The 16,646-nt window shown below is 39.3% G+C and overlaps 1 protein-coding gene across 2 annotated transcripts; it reads left to right on the top strand.

Annotated features, from left to right (window-relative positions):
• The first annotated feature begins 13,242 nt into the window (after positions 1-13,242).
• Positions 13,243-15,475, top strand: TMSB4X (thymosin beta 4 X-linked). Of its 2 annotated transcripts, none has more exons than XM_026666922.2 (3): positions 13,243-13,398; positions 14,624-14,733; positions 15,016-15,475. In XM_026666922.2, exons 2-3 carry the CDS (start codon positions 14,634-14,636, stop codon positions 15,048-15,050), a joined length of 135 nt encoding a protein of 44 aa, XP_026522707.1. In that variant the 5' UTR covers positions 13,243-13,398; positions 14,624-14,633; the 3' UTR covers positions 15,051-15,475. The 2 variants fall into 2 exon arrangements, with proteins under 2 accessions (XP_026522707.1, XP_087823153.1); XM_087967027.1 differs by having other exon boundaries at positions 13,308-13,395; positions 14,622-14,733.
• The last annotated feature ends 1,171 nt before the right edge of the window (positions 15,476-16,646 follow it).

Genomic DNA, 16,646 nt, shown 5'->3' with positions numbered 1-16,646 from the left:
TGTTTTTCCAAGCAGAAGGCATTTGGCCTTTATCAGACAAGTAGATTTACATAAAGTGATAGGATTGGGACAAATTATATTAAATTAGTTGATTTAAATATGCTGGCTATCGTTAACTCCACATGTATTTAATAATTTTTCCCTTCTTTCTCATAAACTGGACAATTTATCAGCTATTTTGGAGAATAGTTACTATTTAAGGACCAAATATTGGAGAGATTACTAGTGGCGAAGACTCCACAGGCTATGCCTGCCTATTTAGAAAAATTGAATGCGAATAAGCAAAGTGATTTACTATAGCATGGACCCCTCTCAAGGGAAAATTATAACTTCTTTTTCTACCTATTTTAATACTGTTGCTAGTGCTTAAAAAGAGGTATTGTGATTTTGCTTTCTCAAAATAAGTGAAATAATGACAAAGACAGATGAGATGAACTGATACTTTGAAAGTCTATCTATGCTTTACTTTTTCTTTCTTTTTTCCTAATGATCTATAAAAGTCTCCTTCACTTATGTTTTCTTTAACCACTGATCAAACATTTTATAATCTTTTGTTTCCCTAAGACTTCACTCTAAAGCAGTGTTTCTCAACTTGACCAATTTTAAGACATGTAGATTTCAATTTGCAGAATTCCCCAGCCAGGAGTTGAACTCCACACATCTTAAAAGATGTAGGGGCTAAGAAAGACTTTATAGAAAGTTCAGTTTCACATCTGGAAGGCATCAATTTAGGGAAGGTTAAAATATTCCCCAACTCCCAAAATTCTGTAGCAATAGGCAATCCATCCATCAACCCATCAACCCATCCATTCTTTTTCCTAAACAGCAAAAATGACAAACCACTTTTACACTGAATATCTCCATGAAGTTTCCAGGAGTTACATTTGGCTTGGGAAGTGTTATCTTGTCCTTGCAGATGACAAAAATATATGGTTAATATATTTAATATATTTGGACTGAAAACCATCAGCTCTGGTCAGTACTTGAATGGGAGGTCTCAGCAAATTCTGCCCCATGACTTTAGGCCTGTCTAGAAATTTGAAGCCTCATAGAAGACAGCAAGGGCCAAACACTTCAATACTAATGCATGGTTATGTCTAGATAGTCAGGGTGAAGTTGTTTGTTTTTTTACTAATTTAGTATTAATATTTTTCAGTTGTTAATTTCAAAAATGAACAAATCTAGTTCTTACTTTCACAGTTGAAATACAACACTCTGCACTCTTGGCACTAAGTCAAAGAAGGCAATGGTGAAATGATCAGCTTTCTTGGCAGTTAGGAAATTGCCCCTTGAGCAATGCGAGCATTGCATAACAAGCTTGAAAATGAAAAGGCCAATAGTGCATTTTCAGGTTGAACTTCAGTCATTGTGGCGTTTACAAACTGAATTTTGAATTAAGAAACTCTGGGTATTGATATTCTGCAAAATCTCCCCTTACTTGGGTCGGAATATTTTCCTTGGGTTGGAATATTTTAATTCTGAATTTAAGTAATTGAATTCAATCATGAAGTTTTACAGTCTAGTGGCCTGTATGTAACTTCTTGTCGGTATCATCAAATAGGAATGGACATTTCTGGTTCAGTAGAAATGTATTTTTGATCATGAGAGTATTTTGAAAGTAGAGAGTGGAGACTGGTGCGGATTCAGATTTTGTATCTATTCGGTCTCTATAGTTTAGCTACTTTCAGATAGAGTCTCTCAACTGTTTAGAAAGTATTCCTTAAGGAGAATCTCAGAAGCATTAAACTCCTCCAAATAAAAAATTGCCAATTACTGCTCCAATATTTCCCAAGAAATTGTACAGTCTCACATCCAGGTACTGAAGTAATCCATGCTAGCCTGGCTTTAATTTGCCAATATATGGAAAAACATTACAAAAAAGTAAAGATCATAACAGAATATAATAGAATTCTTTATTGGCCAAGTGTGATTGGACACACAAGGAATTTGTCTTTGGTGTATATGCTCTCAATGTATATAAGAAAAAATAAAATTCCATCATCAAAAATCATAAGATACAACACTTAGTGATAGTCATAGGTTACTAATAAGCATCAAATCATACAAGGAAACAAAACAATACAAATTTTAAAGGTACAAGCAACACGGTTATAGTCATAAGTGGGAAGAGATAGGAAGGATGAGAATAATAATAGTAATACAGTTTTACTAAGTAGTTTGACAATGTTGTAGGAATTAGTTGTTTAGCAAAGTGATGGCATTCGGGGAAAAACTGTCCTTGTACCTAGTTGTTCTGGTGTGCAGTGCCCTATAGCATCATTTTGAGGGTAGAAGTTGAAACAATTTATGTCCAGGATGTGAAGGGTCTCTAGATATTTTCACAGCCCTCTTTTTGACTTGTGCTGTATATAGGTCCACAATGGAAAGCAGGTTGGTAGCAATTGTTTTTTCTGCAGTTCTAATTATCCATTGAAATCTGTGTCTGTCTGCCAAACCAAGCAGTTATAGAGGTGCAGATGACAGACTAAATAATTCCTCTGTAGAGCTGTATCAGCAGCTCCTTGGGAAGTTTGAGCACAGAAGTTGGCAAAGAAAAAACATTCTTTGTTGTGCTTTTTTGATGACATTTTTTATGTTAAATGTCAATTTTAAGTCTTGAGATATGACAGAACCTAGAAACTTGAAGGTCTCTAGTGTTGATACTGCGTTGTCTAGTATTGTAAGAGGTGGTAGTATAGCAGGGTTTCTCTTAAAATCTACCACCATTTCTATGGTTTTGAGTGTATTTAGTTCAATATTGTTCTGGTTGCACCACGAGGCTATTTGTTCAACCTCCCATCTGTATGCAGATTCATCCTTGTCTCGAATGAGACCAATCACTGTTGTATCATCTGCAAACTTCAGTACTTTAACAGAGGGATCTTTTGAGATGCAGTCATTGGTATATAGTGAGAAGTAGAAAGTGCACACAGCCCTGGGGAGCTCCTGTGCTAATTGTACAGTATAATAATATATTAATAATAATATAATATAATATAATATAATATAATATAATATAATATAATATAATATAATATAATATAATATAATATAATATAATATAATATAATATATAAGAATAGATAATATAATAACATATTGTTATATTAGAATATTAATAATATAATGTCAAGCAGCCAATTTAGAAAGTGTTGCTCATGACAATATGGTTCTATCTGAAATACGAATGTCTAGATTACTCAGCTGCAATCCTGAAGCCTCTTGCTGCAAGTAAGCCCACCTGTACTTAAAAAGACCCCCGCTAAAGTGGGCAGTCATGCCTAGACTACTACTACTTTTCAAACAAGATTAGCTTCCTTCTGTTTTAATTCTGGAAAAGTTTTAATTTTTGTAATGGTCACTTTGCTACATTTTGTCTGCTTTGCCAACATGATGTTCCAAAAGGATATTGGTTTTTTTGTTTAAAACAGGTTGAGAAATGACTGCACAGGAAGTCAGAAATAATTGTTTTAGAAGTTTTACACTATTTCTTTTACTCAGATAAAAAGCAGACAATCACTGCTATTAAAGTCTAACATTTTGCTACTGTTCCTCAAAGACACATAAGACTATCAACCACTAATTTATGTACCAGTATCATAATAAAATATGATCCATATTTATTACAAAATACAATCATATTTAATTCATTTTATAAGAGCTAAATTATTGCTTGCTGGAGTCTACTATTTTGTCTCAGCAAATCCAGATGGAATTCTGTAGTTCTGTGGCATCCCAGCCTCAGTCAGCTTTAGACTGCTAACATTTTAGTTCCATTCAAACAGAAACAATAAATTTATTACTATGAAATAAGCTTAGATTAAGCTTTGAAAGGCCATTAGAGGGAGACTGTAACTTTTAATTTTGGATTAATCCCAATTGAGAATTATGACAAAAGCCTAAACTGTAGTTTATATTTAACGATGACTTACTGAATCAAGAAAGCTTAAACTTATGAGCTCAGATGGTTCTATTCCAGTCCCTATTATGCAAAACCCAGCTCTCTGAAAAAGGCTCTAATTCTGGGAAAAGTGGAAGGAAAGAGAATGGGATGACCAGTAGCAAGATGGAGGGACTCCATTAGTGATGATAAATGTATGATTGGAAGACCTGAAAGAACAGGTTAGGGACAGATCATCGTGAAGAAAATCTATCGTTACTAAGTGCCTCATCATCACTGGTTTATTTATTTGGATAATTAGTATCTATTTCAACCTTAATATTTTCAACTAAAATTCAGAAAGGTGTATTAGATAAATACTGTAACAGGAATCATAATATTTTTATCAAGCTGGCTAGTCAAAATTTCATACAATAAAATAATAAAACCACTATTACAAAATTAGAACTGCAGAAGAAACATATACTTCAGAGAAAATGAAATACAAGTAGTTCTCACGACCACAATTGAGCCCAAAATTTCTATTGCTAAGTGACACAGTTGTTAAGTGAATTTTGCCCCATGTTACAACCTTCTTTGTCACAGTTTTAAGTGAATCACTTCAGTTGTTAAGTTGATTACACAGTTATTAAGTGAATGTGCCTTTGCCAATGATGTTGTGTGTCAGGTTGCAAAAGGTGACCACATGATCTTGGGATACTGCAACTGCCATAAATATCAATCAATTGCCAAGCATCTGAATTTTGATCACATGACCCTGGAGATACTACAACCAGGGGTGGGCTTCAAATTATTAACAACCGGTTCTGTGGGCATGGCTTAAGTGGTGGGCGTGGCTTGGTGGTCATGTGACTGGGTGGACATGGCTTGGTGGTCATGTTATTGGCTGGGTGTGGCCAATTCAATATCACTCACATCGAGGCACGCATCTCCTCGCCTGGCCTCTCATGACAGTGGGGATGCTGCAACAGTCGTAAGTGTGAAAAATGGTCATAAGTCACTTTTTTCAGTGCCATTGTAACTTTGAATGGTCACTCCACACAAGCAAAGTACCAACAAAGGAGGGGGAAAAAACTCCAGAGAAGTTCCTAAGACAGGAAGTCTAGTCCTGCCAAGAATGTAATAAGGGTTAACGGAGAGGCAGTTTCTGTAAGCAACACCAGAATGTTTCCTTCCTGCCTTCCTTACAGGATTAGGCCAGTAATTTCTTCTAACAACTGGTTTTCCAAACTGCTTAGAATGTTAACAACCGGTTCTAGTGAATAGGTGTGAACTGGTAGAATCCCACCCCTGACTACAACAGTCATGTGAAAAACTGTCATAAGTCACTTTTTTCAGTGCTATTGTAACTTTGAACGGTCACTAAATGAACTGTTCTAAGTCAAAGATTACTTGTACATCTTTATCAGGGGAACATTCAGGATTCAAAGTTATACATAATGTTGAGTTCTGACTGACTTCCTGCTATCCCCACCATTCATAAAAGGTGACAAGCTTGACTAAATTCAAATACTGTTATGTCTCAATATGTAAACTGCCTACTAGAAGTGGGAAGTAAAGCAAAAGAGAGAATTGGAAAGTCTTGCTCTCTAGCAGGGCTCCCACCTCGTGAGAAGCGCAAGCCTGTGCTTTTAAGATTTTTTGCAAGGCACAATTAAAAAAGTTAACAACATATATTTGCAATCTTTTAAAACTTAATTAAATGCAAGAAAACTTGAAGGCATAGAAAAATAAATACAGAAAGCAATCATATTGCATTTATCCATGGGACAAAAATTCAAAATCCACTGCTGGGTAATATGCTTATATGATCAAAATGACAGAGTGTGCAAATGTCTTACTTCTGCAGAATTCTTCTTGAGCAAGATTTTTGCACAAATCAAGAGAAGCAGCAGCAAAGGAATTCAAAGATTAAATCTCCTGGCCAATGGGTGTGCATGTGTCTGCACATGCCCATGTCTAACAAAATAGGCAAGATGGTAAAAAGTTGGTATAATACAAATCCCACCCCTTTTGGGGGTATTTTGTGATTGTGCCCTTTTTATCATACCCATGGAAATCCCTTGCACTTGGTATAATCAGGAGGCATTCTCAAACCCAAAGGCAGTCTCAAGTTGGAGATAGACAAAATGCATTTTAAAATATTTTTTTATCCCACCTTATTTTTATCATTCAAGGCAATGAATATATCTAACATTACACCCTCCTCTTATTTTTCCCATATCAACAATCCTGTGAGGTGAATTGGGATGAAAGTAATTGGCCCAAGGTCACCCAACCCAGTGGTGGGATTCAATTTTTTTTACTACCGGTTCTGTGGGTGTGGCTTGGTGGGCATGGCAGGGGAAGGATACTGCAAAATCTCCATTCCCTCCCCACTCCAGGGGATACTGTAAAATCCCATTCCTTCCCCACCCCTCTAACCTGCTTTCCAGCTCCTGTGCAGGCCAACAAAAGAAGACCTAGCCTATCAGCTGGGACTTGGGAGGCAGAAAATAGATGGGGGTGGGGCCCTCAGAGGTGGTATTCTGAACTACTCAAAATTTCCACTACCGGTTTTCCAGAACTGGTCAGAACCTGCTGAATACCACCTCTGACCCAATCAGATCTCATGCCTAAATGGGTACTACTACTCACACTCTCCCAGATTCTAGACTGGCCTTTTATTAATAAAATGTTGTTAATGTTACTGATACATTGTTTTCACTTAGCATTCTGGACAAAGTAACATTTGGTGTTGTTTTCATTAGTCCTAATAAAAGCATTATTTAGTAGTACAGATGTTGAACAATATATAAAATTGTAGCATATTATTATTTTAAGTTATTTATAAATTCAATAAGCCAACAAACTAATGGGGACTTTTAAATTAGTCTTAGGCAGTTTGGGAAAGTAGCTTAATGGTTTTTTAATATGTGGCATAAGCAAATATGACTATATGAAGCTATAGAAAGAGCAGAAAACCTTCACATAACATCCATGTATACAGGAACAATAATAAAATCTATTAAATGTCTCTCAACTCCCCTACTTTATTGAAAATGTGTGGGCTCTGTGACTTTTACAAAAGATACATAATATATCTATATATGTATACAAACTACTAGAGCTGTTTTCTTTGGCAGTTTCGGTGAGGAAATGGCTCTGTATAGTTTCACCTGCACTTGTTAATATGAATATATATTTAAGAATTACAGTATAGTTAGATGCATTAGTCATACTACCATATAGTACTAACGTTTGATATATAAATATTGTAGAGATACACCTATGGTTGCAGCACCAACTGGTAGTACGTTTCTGGCCGCAGTTCAGAAATGTTTGTCATGACTTAGAAAGCATGCTGGCTGGGCAATTCTGGGAGTTGGTCCACACATCTTAAACATTGAGAAACATTGTGCTACACTGCAGCATTGTGATACACAGCATTAGGATTGCTTTGCTCTACATACAGGTGAAACTCGAAAAATTAGAATATCGTGCAAAAGTTCATTTATTTCAGTAATGCAACTTAAAAGGTGAACCTAATATATGATATAGACTCATTACATGCAAAGCAAGATAGTTCAAGTCGTGATGTGGCATAATTGAGATGATTATGGTTTACAGCTCATGAAAACCTCAAATCCAGAATCTCAGAAAATTAGAATATTGTGAAAAGGTTCAATATTCTAGGCTCAAAGTGTCCCACTCTAATCAGTTAATTAAGCCATGACACCTGCAAAGGGTTCCTGAGCCTTTAAATGGTCTCTCTGTCTGGTTCAGTAGGAAGCACAATCATGGGAAAGACCGCTGACCTGACAGTTGTGCAGAAAACCATCATTGACACCCTCCATAAGGAGGGAAAGCCTCAAAAGGTAATTGCAAAAGAAGTTGGATGTTCCCAAAGTGCTGTATCAAAGCACATTAATAGAAAGTTATGTGGAAGGGAAAAGTGTGGAAGAAAAAGGTGCACAAGCAGCAGGGATGACCGCAGCCTGGAGAAGACTGTTAGGAAAAGGCCATTCAAACATGTTGGGGACTTTCACAAGGAATGGACTGAGGCTGGAGTCAGTGCATCAAGAGCTACCACACACAGATGGATCCTGGACATGGACGTCAAATGTCGTATTCCTCTTGTCAAGCTGCTCCTGAACAACAAACGTCAGAAGCGTCTTATCTGGGCTAATGAAAAACAGAACTGGTCTGTTGCTCAGTGGTCCAAAGTCCTCTTTTCTGATGAGAGCAACTTTTGCATCTCATTTGGAATCCAAGGACCCAGAGTCTGGAGGAAGAATGGAGAGGCACACACTGCAAGATGCTTGAAGTCCAGTGTGAAGTTTCCACAGTCTGTGTTGATTTGGGGAGCCATGTCATCTGCTGGTGTTGGTTCACTGTGCTTCATTAAGTCCAGGGTCAATGCAGCCGTCTACCAGGAGATTTTGGAGCACTTCATGCTTCCTTCCAGATGAGCTTTATGGGGATGCTGACTTCATTTTCCAGCAGGACTTGGTACACGCCCATACTGCCAAAAGCACCAAAACCTGGTTCAATGACCGTGGGGTTACTGTGCTTGATTGGCCAGCAAACTCGCCTGACCTGAACCCCATAGAGAATCTATGGGGCATAACCAAGAGAAAGATGAGAGACATGAGACCGAACAATGCAGAAGAGCTGAAGGCCGCTATTGAAGCATCCTGGTCTTCCACAACACCTCAGCAGTGCCACAGGCTGATAGCTTCCATGCCATGCCGCATTGAGGCAGTAATTGCTGCAAAAGGGGCCCAAACCAAGTACTGAGTACATATGCATGCTTATACTTTTCAGAGGTCCGATATTGTTCTATGTACAATCCTTGTTTTATTGTTTGCATGTAATATTCTAATTTTCTGAGATTGTGGATTTGGGGTTTTCATGAGCTGTAAGCCATAATCATCACAATTATGACAAATCACGGCTTGAACTATCTTGCTTTGCATGTAATGAATCTATCCCATATATTAGTTTCACCTTTTAAGTTGCATTACTGAAATAAATGAACTTTTACATGATATTCTAATTTTTCGAGTTTCACCTGTATGTCTGACCAGTCATCTAGAGAAAGCTTCCTGAAGGTTTCTTCTCAAGAGCAATAAAGAGATTCCACCAGAAGCTGATCATTTTCTGCAATAACAACTTTTATTGTAAAACAGCTGCCCTGGAAAATAGACAAAGTGCTATCCTTCTGACATGTTAAAAGGCACTTAAGACCATTTTTCTTCAATGGACCTTTGATTCGTTTTTGCAATCCATAGATTGTTCTGGGTGTGACACAAATATCTACAACAGTATCCTCTGAGCCTAGCATACTCAAAATGCACTATTCCCTGGACTTCCAGCTGAGTATTTTCCAGAAACCACAAATCACAAGAGTGAAGGTTCATTCTCCAAGCTTGTGGGTTGACTTCCAAACATTTCATTACCAGGCTAGGTAACATCTTCAGCAGAATTTAGGGGATGTCAGTGTTCTTCTGTTTATAAGGGCTTTGTATGGTCAGTACGTCTTTTGATGGTGAGGTCATATCAGGTGAGGGGCCCATCAGGTCAGGATCTTGTGATAAGTCTTGTGATGGGTCTTGTGTGGGTGTGTCAAGTGAGAGTCTTGTGATGGAGAGTTTACATCAGGTGAGGGTCATTGGGAGGTGAAGTCCTGGTTGCAGGGTCTGGCATGGATTGGTTGAGGGTTGGTGTTGTCTGTTTGGTTGTGCGATTAATTTGGATTCTGAGGGGTTCATAGGCTGGTTGTAAGTTGATGTATTTGTTGATGGAATTGCTTGTGCAGTGCCAGGCTTTGATGAACTCATGAGCACGGTGGATGGTAGCGTGGGCGATGATTTTTGTGGTGCTCCAATCGACCTGGTGCTGTTTGGTGTCAGAGTGGATAGAGATTAAGGATTTGGGATCATGGCATTTGACTGCCAGCTGGTGTTCATGGATCTTGGTTTATAATTGATGTGATGTTTGTCCCACATAGAATTGGATGCAATTCCTACAGTTGATTTTGTAAATTACATTTTTCTTCATTCTTTTGTATCTTATCTTTGGTTCTGGATAATTCCTGGTGGAATGTGGCTGTGGATTTGTGGACTATTCCTATTCCTAGAGGTTGGAGAATTCTGGCTGTCACTTCCAACACTCCATTTGTATATGGTAAGTTTAGTTTTTGTCTGGTGGTTGGTTGTGTGGTGTGTCATGATTTGGGTGCTGTGTGTCAGAATACAAAGTTTTTTGGATAGCCATTATGTCAAGCAACCGTTTCTCTTCGCTTTTCTTAGTATTGTGATGCTGCAGTGTATCCTGGTCCTTCTGAAGAGGGTCTGGACACAGCTTTTTTTGTGTGCAGTAGGGTGGTTGCTTGTGAAGATGAGGATTTGGTTCATGTACATGGGTTTCCGGTAGACATGGGTTTCCAGTTGTCCATTGTCTAGTTTCCTTATGTCGATGTCAAGGAATGGGAGTTTGTTGTCTGTTTCCTCTTCATGTGTGAATTTAATTCCTGGGGATATGTTATTGAGTAGATGGCATGTTTTTTCAATTTGGGAGCATGTGATGATGACAAAGGTATCATTGACATAGTGTGTCCAGAATTGTGGCTGGATGGAGCTATGGATTCAAGTCATTGCATGAATACTTCTGCTATTATGCCCAATATAGGTGGTCCCATTGGGATACCTTGTACTTGCATATATATTTTCCTGTTGAACTTGAAGGATGTGTTGAGGCATAGATCCAGAAGTTTCATGATTGGTTTCATGACTGATAGAAATGGAATGTTCTGTGGTGGTGTGATCTTTGTGGGTATGGTGTTTAATGAGTAGGTGGTATATGGTTTGGTTAGCCAGGTCAATGTTAATAGAGATGAAGAGTTCGGTGACATCAAAGGATACCATGATTTCTTCCTTGTTGATCTTGGTGTGCTTGATGCATTGGAGAAACTGTTCTGGGAAGTTTATTGAGTGGGTCGAGTCATTGATCAGGTCTCTTGAGTTTCCTCTGCAGGGTTTTTGACATCATTGGATGTAAGGGGATGCTGATCTTGTATACTTTGGGGAGTTTGTAGAACCTTGGAAGTCTCAACCCAACAGTATTATAACATGCAGTATTGCTCCATATGCAGATGATCATAAGTTCTGTCAATGATGTCTTTGAACAATTAAAGATTGATCAGTCTTGAAGATTAATAGGAAATGGCAATCATTCAGGATCTTTCAGGTTATTTCCATTTTGAATAGCATAAAAGCTGTCTTAGACTAATTAGATCCATCTAGTTGTAAGGTACCTGTCCTAGTACTATTTGGCTGCATTTCTTCTGGATTTCAAGTAGGAATCTTTTCTAGGCCTACATGATCACAGGAGGAAATGAATTCAGATGTTTCTGCATGCCTATCAGTTATAACTGACCATCTTAGGTTCTCCCAGTTAGAAGTTCTACATATGTATGTTCCTATGGTATTTATCTACAAAAATCTTGTAACATGATGCTCCCCACCCCCACTCACTCACATAATTAAAATGAATGAGCTCTTATACCTACACTTGACTTGTCTATCAGCAGAACAGGAAATGCTGTGGTTTGTTAGGAGAGGAACAAGTTTGAGTCCCTATTGACATGTCAAAAATCTGCAGAAGGCACTTCTATGGTTAGCCTGTTTTTGTTGCCATAAATTAGGATTTGGTACAATCTGAGTTTTTAAAAAGTCCCTGCCAATCCAAGAAAAAAAAAGGCACTGATAATCAGTCAGCAAGTTTTCATGAATGCATAAGCAAACAAATAAAAAATGCTTTGGGAGCCTGAAAGATACTCAAAGAAAATTCATATAAATATATTTTTATATTTTGTAGACATTCCTTTTATGTTTCTGATTAACAATCCAGCCAATGTAAGCAGGTTTTTATTGTATTTTCTTCCTATCTCCTCCATATTTTTCTAAAGTCTGTCTCAATATTCTCCAGACTTTATGACTCTCATAACAAACATTTAATCTCTCAGATGTGTCACCTTGGAATTCTTGAGTAAACCTCAAATATTTCCAGCCCTCGTTCACCTAAGCAATGCCTCTTTCAAAATTCCTCCTTCTGCAATATACTCTTAAAGTGAAGTCCTTCAGACAGAAGCATGCAAGAATGCAGCGTTTATAACAAAGGGGGGGGGAGGGAGGGTCGCTGAGGGGAATGAGAAGCTCCTTAACACTACAGCCATTGTCTGCTGAACCTCGAAGAAAGCGGGGCGTGTGAGATTTCCGAGGGCCGCAGAAGAAATTGCAAAAGCAGGAGGCCGGTCAGAATCCCCCTTCTTGCTCTGAACGAAATGGGGACGAGGGGACGCTATAAATTAGAAATCTGCATGATCCGATTAAGCAGAAAGTATTGCTCAATAACAGCAGAGATGGATCCCCAAAATATCGAGATATGCAATCATTTGAGCAGCAGAATCCCTCGTGGAAACAGCCACAGGGAAATCACGACCACGGCACTTATAATGGATACAAGCTGTTTCTCGTAGGAGTGCATTCTATCACAATTCTGACGCACAACTTCCTGCAAATGTTAAAGAAACGCTTGTGGAGAATTAATAATCGTTTCGTCTGGTTCTTCGTGCCACACTTACACTCCCAATTAGCTCATAAAATTCTTTGTCCTCAAGGAAGACCTGAGTTAAGCTCCGAAAATCTTACGGTAAAGATAGCCGGAGGAAGGATACAGGGTACGCTTACTTTCTCACTTCCCATATTTGGTGTACATAAATAATTTTTTTTACAAAAACACTCCCTGGAGTTTAGAACTCGTTAACCAGTTTATGAAATAGCCATCGATTGTTGTTACATGCAGGACTGAATTTAGGCGTTGCCGACTACGCGCGCCTCCGTCAGCAGCCATTGTTGGCGCTTTCGGAATCCCGACTGAATTCCAAAGCTGCACGGGGACAACCCTCCCGCCACCGAGCATTTCTGGCTGAAGGGATACCGGAGAACGTGAGGAAATAAAACGGCGTCGCAATTTCAGGCTCTGGCACCAAAGTAGGCCTCCTGCACGCAGGATTGATCTTGCAGCCCGGTGGTGAAATCATTGTTCAGCCCGGGGATAAAAGCCGCGTGTAAGGAAAGTTCGCCCTCCACTCTTTAAGCTAGAAGTAGCGCTTTTTTTGAGGGGGGGGGGGAAACCGAGCCCCGGTAACATTTCTCGCTTCGGGAGAACCTAAACCTGGGCAAATTGCTCATTCTGTAGCGAGGCCAAGACCAGGTAAATTGGAGGGAGGGGTTTTCCGTTTCATGCTTGAACGTCGTCTTAGCGGTTTTTTTTAAGGGGAAGTCGAGCTTTGCAGCGGCGGTGAAACAGTTAAAACAGATTCGGGGTGACATCACTGCAATTTGCATAAAAGCGGAGCTATAACTGGGCACGCAGTGAGACGCTCTTTTATATTACAATTCAGAGCGGCTGCTGGAAGGTTTCGTGCTGCATCTGTTGGGACAGGCTCACTGGTAAGGAGGGTACAAGTTTTAAGTTGTCTCGCGGGGGCTTTTGCACGTTTCCGTTTTGCAGCTTTCCTTTGTGCCCGGGTCAAAATCATTGGGGTGGGGTCCGGGGCTACCTTTGATTTCAGAGGAGACGGATCGCTGCGTTGGTAGAACCGGGTACGCGGAGCAGTTCTTCTTCCACGACGCCTCCAGCGTGGAACAGCTCGGGGCTTAAAATGGGAGAGACCGTGGCGGGACGCAGTACGATGGCGGGAAGAGATTTCCGCTCGGAAAGACATGTCTTTGTAGCAGAACCTCATTGCCGTTTCTCCGGGATTTGCTCGGGGAGGGAAATACAGGGTGGGGGAAGACACGCACTCGCCTCGCGCGCTTGCCGTGCAATGCCCCTGGGCGATCGCGGGCGTGGGGAGCCCGCGGGAGGAAGGCAGAGGGCTTGGGCTTTGGGTGTGATCGGTTAATTGGACGGTGGCGCTAGATGAGCCTTATCGCCCCGTCAGCCGACCGGGCGCCCGTTTGGTGGGAAGGGCTGGTCTTTGTCTAACTCCAATAGGCAGTCTTGAGGAGCCGAGGGCGCTGAGCTGGAGGAAGTGCGGCAGCGAGAGAAAAAAAGGGCGGTGGTTGGGACTTCTTTGTGAAGAAGGCAAGGCGCCCGCCGACTGAACTAGGGAGCCAGACGTCCAAGATGGAGGATGTGCTTTTAGTATCGCCCAGGATCTCCGTCTGAACTCCCTTAGTCGCATGGAGCCCGCTTGGGCGTCCTCGTAAAGAAATTCGCCTCAATTTGATTTTCTCTTAAAAGCTGCACATGTCTAGGCTGACTAAGAAAGAGATTGCTGATACGGCCACGCCCTCCCTCAGCGACGAGGTTTAGTTATTTAAGGGGCGAAAAGAAAGATTAATTTTTATTTCTAACACGGTTTTTATTTTTTTAATCTAATGCATCACTTCCCCCCCCCTCCCCCAACTGCTTCGTCAGAAGTCCTGCCATGTGGGCATGCAGCGATCCTTAGATTTTTTTTTTCCCCCTAAGCACATCACATCAGCTAGATGAATCTGGCATTCTGAATACATGATTACGGGTATAAAATAGGGTTTAAAAATAAGGGCTATTATTCACTATTAGAACAATATGCTGAAACTGAAAGAGCTGGTAGGAAATAAAGGAATTGTCTCTGAAGGAGGGAAGGAAGGGTGTAGTATAACATATTTTTTGTCCTTTTGTGCACAGATCAATAACAATGTCTGACAAACCAGATATGGCTGAAATTGAGAAATTTGACAAGTCTAAGTTGAAGAAGACAGAAACGCAAGAGAAAAACCCACTGCCTTCAAAAGAAAGTAGGTGAAATCTTAGAAAAGAGGGCGTGGGCCATAGAGACAAAGAACTCTCAGACCATCTTTACACATGCTTTTTCTTACTAACTTCTTATTGTTACTGGGAATTTCATTAACAAAGTATGAATTTCTGTACATAAATATGTATGAAATTAAATACAACGTGCAGTAAATTAGAAATTTTAACACATTTGGCATTTTTAAATTTACATTTTGAATGTTTATTATGCAATTGCCATTTAATTTGTTTTCTTTTTCTTCCCCACCCATCTTTTCATTTTATAGCAATTGAACAGGAGAAGCAAGCTGGTGAATCGTAATGAAATGGGCCCTTCCAAATTATGCACTGTACATTCCACAAGCATTGCCTTCTTATTTTACTTCTTTTAGCTGTTTTAACTTTGTAAGATGCAAAGAGTTGGATAAATTTAAAATGACTGTACTGCCCCTTTCACATCCCCCCCAAAAGAAACAGCGAACTACTGACGCTGAACGAAGGCACCTTCCTTTCCATCTGCCTGTCCAGCTTCTGGTCCAGTGGCACAAAAGCTTGCATGTTTCTTGAAAGAAGATTCTAAGAGGGACTACAGTAATCTAATAACACATGAATATACGCAAAGCTGTACCAGGGTCCTGCGAGCTGTAAAATGCATTTTAATCGAGTGCCATTTTTTTGTTCAAATAATTTTAATTATTGGAATGCACAATTTTTTTAATATGCAAATAAAATGTTTTAAAACCTGGATTACTTTGCTATGCTATTTGTTCTTTTTGGACAATATTGCCTAATGAAGAAGCATAAGTGCCTGTGCTAACGTGGAATTAAATGCTGTCATGGAAGAATCGTGGCATATCAGTTTGAGACTAGGACGAAGCTTTTTTTTTTAATGCTCTATTATTCTCTAGAAAACACCTTAGTGCTGGTGGATCTGAAGTTCCAAAGTCCAAATCTAATCTTGACTGTTTTATTAGTACAGCTCATTTGTATGCTACATTTATTAGGAATTTAGCACAAGTAAAAATATATTGGAGCACAGGTGAAAATATATTGGAGCACTGGAAGGAACCACCCAGGTTAAGAACAATAGGATTCTAGCATTTTCCCTGATGCACTCAGATGTTAACATTTTCAGGATTTTCCATCATCGATAGTAGATTATTGGATCCAAAGGTGGGTATTGTGTGGCCCTTAAGGTCAGCTAAAAGTTCTGTTGAATGTCTACCGATGAAGCATTTGTATTTTAGTATTACCCAAAGGCTATGATTGCTATCAATAATGAAGGTCCTATTTTCAAAGTGACATTGAATTAAATGGCATTGATCAAATCTACCATGATTATATTGAAGCTGTTGGTTTTGCTTGATATTTCTATTAAGCTGTTTCCCCACTTGCTTGTCTTATGTAAGTTATAAATTGCAATTTTACTTAAAATTGGTTCCATGCAGCTATTGAATCCATGTGTGTGAAGCTGTGGCCTTTTTGATGTCCGGCCTACTTCTGTCAGCTCTATCCCGGGTGGCCAGTAGGGATATCTGGAAAATTCAACATTTAATAAGCTTCAGATTCATTACCATTTTATACAGTAGTACACTTGTATCTAATTCTCAAAAATCATTTGCAATCTAAACCATGAAGAGAACTTGAAGACCAACTGCAGGTTTACATATTTTGCATATAAAACCCTATTATGCATGTGAGAAATGAATTTTGAAAGCAACTTGACACATGGAAGGTGAGTATGAGTGGTTCAAGACTACTGAGCAATTCTGTTTGAATCAAATGGAGCTATTTTCTGGGTAAACAGTTCTGCAGTGCATGCTACCTGAGTCCAGGTAATAGAACTGGTATTTCAAGAACCAGAATAAGAGTAAGAAGAATTTATTAAAAAAAAAATGTAACGGGGAAATTGGAAAAA

This window comes from Notechis scutatus, chromosome 5 (assembly GCF_049901735.1).
Source record: "Notechis scutatus isolate UNSWTSFEM ecotype Mainland chromosome 5, rNotScu1.2, whole genome shotgun sequence".
NCBI classification, from domain to species: Eukaryota; Metazoa; Chordata; class Lepidosauria; order Squamata; family Elapidae; genus Notechis; species Notechis scutatus.
Note: the sequence above shows the minus strand (reverse complement) of the source record. Positions and strands in the feature narration are given on the sequence as shown.

Bases quoted from the DNA above. Each gene is read 5' to 3' on its own strand.
- TMSB4X (XM_026666922.2), top strand. From the start codon at position 14,634: ATGTCTGACAAACCAGATATGGCTGAAATTGAGAAATTTGACAAGTCT. The intron at 14,734-15,015 runs GTAGGTGAAATC...TTCATTTTATAG, and splicing joins CCCACTGCCTTCAAAAGAAA to CAATTGAACAGGAGAAGCAA.